Source organism: Salvelinus fontinalis, chromosome 27, assembly GCF_029448725.1.
Source record: "Salvelinus fontinalis isolate EN_2023a chromosome 27, ASM2944872v1, whole genome shotgun sequence".
Classification (NCBI taxonomy): domain Eukaryota; kingdom Metazoa; phylum Chordata; class Actinopteri; order Salmoniformes; family Salmonidae; genus Salvelinus; species Salvelinus fontinalis.
Window position 1 is genome coordinate 192,235 of NC_074691.1, and position 3,065 is coordinate 195,299.

General features: G+C 40.6%; 1 protein-coding gene across 2 annotated transcripts in view; it reads right to left on the bottom strand.

Annotated features, from left to right (window-relative positions):
* The window catches only part of LOC129824820 (acyl-CoA:lysophosphatidylglycerol acyltransferase 1-like), an 81,145-nt gene extending 79,158 nt beyond the window's left edge, over positions 1–1,987 (bottom strand). Inside the window, exons 1-2 of one of the 2 annotated variants that reach the window (XM_055884322.1) lie at positions 1,317–1,987; positions 43–295 (exon numbers count right to left, since the gene is read on the bottom strand). In XM_055884322.1, the coding sequence (XP_055740297.1) occupies positions 43–280 (238 nt within the window). In that variant the 5' untranslated portion in view covers positions 281–295; positions 1,317–1,987. Of the gene's footprint in view, positions 1–42; positions 296–739; positions 833–1,316 lie in introns of those variants that run through there. The other variant, XM_055884323.1, reaches the window with a different exon arrangement.
* Positions 1,988–3,065: the final 1,078 nt, after the last annotated feature.

Sequence of the window (3,065 nt, forward strand, 5' to 3'; positions counted from 1 at the left end):
GATCAAAGAAAAGCATTCCAGGCTTGTTGTGTAGCATCTTACCTGTATAGCCTGCAACCCAGCCCCACTGTGACACCATTGCCAACATCCATTTGAACATTATTCCTTCAATGAGCCAGAAAGTACGGCTGTCCATTACTCTGAGGGGTTGAAGAAGAATGCAGTAGAGGCAATACGAAGGGATTGCTACACAGTTATTAATGAACACAAAGATGAAACGAAGGAAGGAGTTCAGGAGTACCCAGCCCAGGTTTTGGGCACCTTCTAGAAGTAGTGCCATACTGATGCACCCTGCCTGTGAAAATAGGGAGAAAACCAGTTAGCTAGTAAATATTTCTGAGTGGTACAAACTTGATAAATAAATATAACTAACCAGAAAACATGGCTAACGTTAGCTAAGACAAACATGTCGACATCTAACTAGCTAACGTTAGTTGGCTAGCTACAAATATTGTTCAGCCGTTCTACATAAGATGCATGACAACCTAACAAACGTTAGCTTGGAGGCAGCCTTTCTAGAAACTAACGTTAGGCTCTATTATCCATGTTGGAGTTTCAATGCGCTTTATAGTTACAATAGATGCTGCCAGCTAGCTATTAGCTATCATTGAGCAGGACTCCGGGGTTAAATCATGTCTCCACATCTTGCAAGTCCAGTACAACGTGGAGGTCATGGTCATGGCATGAACAGACCCACAACAGTTGACTTCATCCAGTAGTAGTTCCCATGCCTACTTACTTAGTTGGCTAGACATTCAGCGAATTCTTACAAATATAAAGCTATTAGCTGTGTTGGAATCTTGAACCAGGGCATGATAACTACTAGATAATGTTAAGCCAATCAAATGATGCTCTGACAAACAGACGTACACCGTACCGATACAAGCTAGCTACCGGCTGTTAACGTTAGTTGCTAAGCTGGCTAACGTTAGCCCGGTAGCTTACTTTAGCGGTATAACGGATTTTGAAGTGCAGGACAGACGCTGTTCTTAGCTGGCTGGCTAACTAACAAGCCACCAACAACATAATTTCCATCTTCAATATCGACAGTCAAGTTTGAGGGGACATGCTAGCTGCCATTCCCATTGATTTTGTAAGGTGTTTGTACAAAGTCCGATTTTTTTATATTCCGCATCAATGTCTTATTAGCTGGCTAACTAGCCTTGTGTGGTTGGCTAATCCTGGTTATGTAGCCAATTTAGCTACTGGTTAAATACAAGGGAGATAAAATCTAAATCACTGTCAGACGTTTCAGCAAATGGCTAGTTAACTAAACATCAATGTTCTTATCACTTGATCATTTTACTGTAACTCACCCAATCTTAGTAACGTTAGCTACTGTCCCCCCGTCCAAATGTCGTTGCCGGACGATAAAACAGAAAGCTGGCTTAGCATGGATGAATACCAAGTCACATGTATTAAGTTAACATGTTAGATCCTTAAACATTGATTTATGTATCAAAATTGTATATGTCCCATTCACACAATACTATCCATGTAGCTAGTTAGCTACTCATTTAGCGTCGCTGGGTGCTTCTCAATCAATGGCACTCGAATAATTCCATCGATGCAACATCAGTTACCTAGTACTTTGGCTAGCTAGACATTTCTATCTACATCTCTTGCGTCTACTTTAATCCAATTGCAACAATCCCTTGATGGAAGAGCCATATAACACGCATTTGTTTTAGTGCAAATGCTGCAGCATTTCAGTTTGTACATCGGGTGATATTTAACAATCTGCTATCTGCTCCGCTAGTTTGACCGACCCGTTCGATTATCGCTAGCTACTTATGGAGCGGCCACCAGAGGAGAATCTCATTTATGACGACGACGCTGAGAAAACGTGGATCTGCGCAAGCTCTGACTGACAAACCACGGACAGCATCAAATGCTTTAGAGACAGAGATGATTAAACATTCGCCTGGTTGCCGTCTCTGTTCAGCTTCAGCATTCCACTCCTTGCCTCTCCTGTCATTTGGCGGTGGGGTGCATTTGCAAATGACAGAAAATCTGTAATGATTGAATGTTGATATTTTATGAAATCATAGGAGTTTATCCTGATTCGATAACCCTCACAGCTATCATCCAATCACAATGTTTATGCAAATTAGACTGATTCATACATTTGATTGGAAACATTTTAACATTGGGTCATGGATAGCCTATTAAACTACATTATTCTAACTCCGTATCTATGAATTGGGCATTCTGACGCAATACATCTAATCGTATAAAAAACAGATCTGTTCTCCGCGCGCACATTGCATTCAAACTTTCCCGCCAGTTCATTGTGAACGCTGTAGCATATTTTAAATCCAGAAAGCAAGAGCAGCAAGGTGCATTTGAACCTTGAGATTGCGGAAAATTCAGTCACTCTCTGGCAAATCTATTTATTTTATCTAGGCAAGCCAGTTAAGAACATATTCTTATTTACAATGGACGGCCTACAGGAGTCAATTAAATATCACCGGTGCATAGGCCTATTCGGCCCATCACTGAAACTATTGTGGAATAAAAATTAACTGTACCTAACAACTCAACATATAATTGTGTTAAGGACAGAGAAAATATCACAGGGCAGAGTGCTACATACACAGGGCACTAAGTGGGTAACAGCAAATAAATTGATCAAAAGACTGTAGTCCATACTTGTAAGATTGTAGAAATAATGCAAAGTATTCTTCCATATATCATTACCATTTGATTTGGTTTTGCAATGTAGACTGTTCACTATATGGTCACTGGTCACCCCCTGCTGGTCTTATTTAGAACCACACCGAGTAAGGGAAGTGGAAATGGACCACTAGATTCACTGACAGTCAGCGGAACCCAATGGAGGTGCAGCCCTCCACCTGGAGAATTTTATGACTAAATGTTGCATTCTCGTGCACTAACCTGCACTAAGTAGATTTGCTGACAACTTATATTTCCAATATACAAGGCCTTTATCAAAAGCTAATAAAGGTACAGAGATATAATATAAAATGGGAATTTGTCCTAGTGTCCCTAAATATCATGACAACAATTGAGCCACACTCACACAAAGACTCACATTGCAGAAC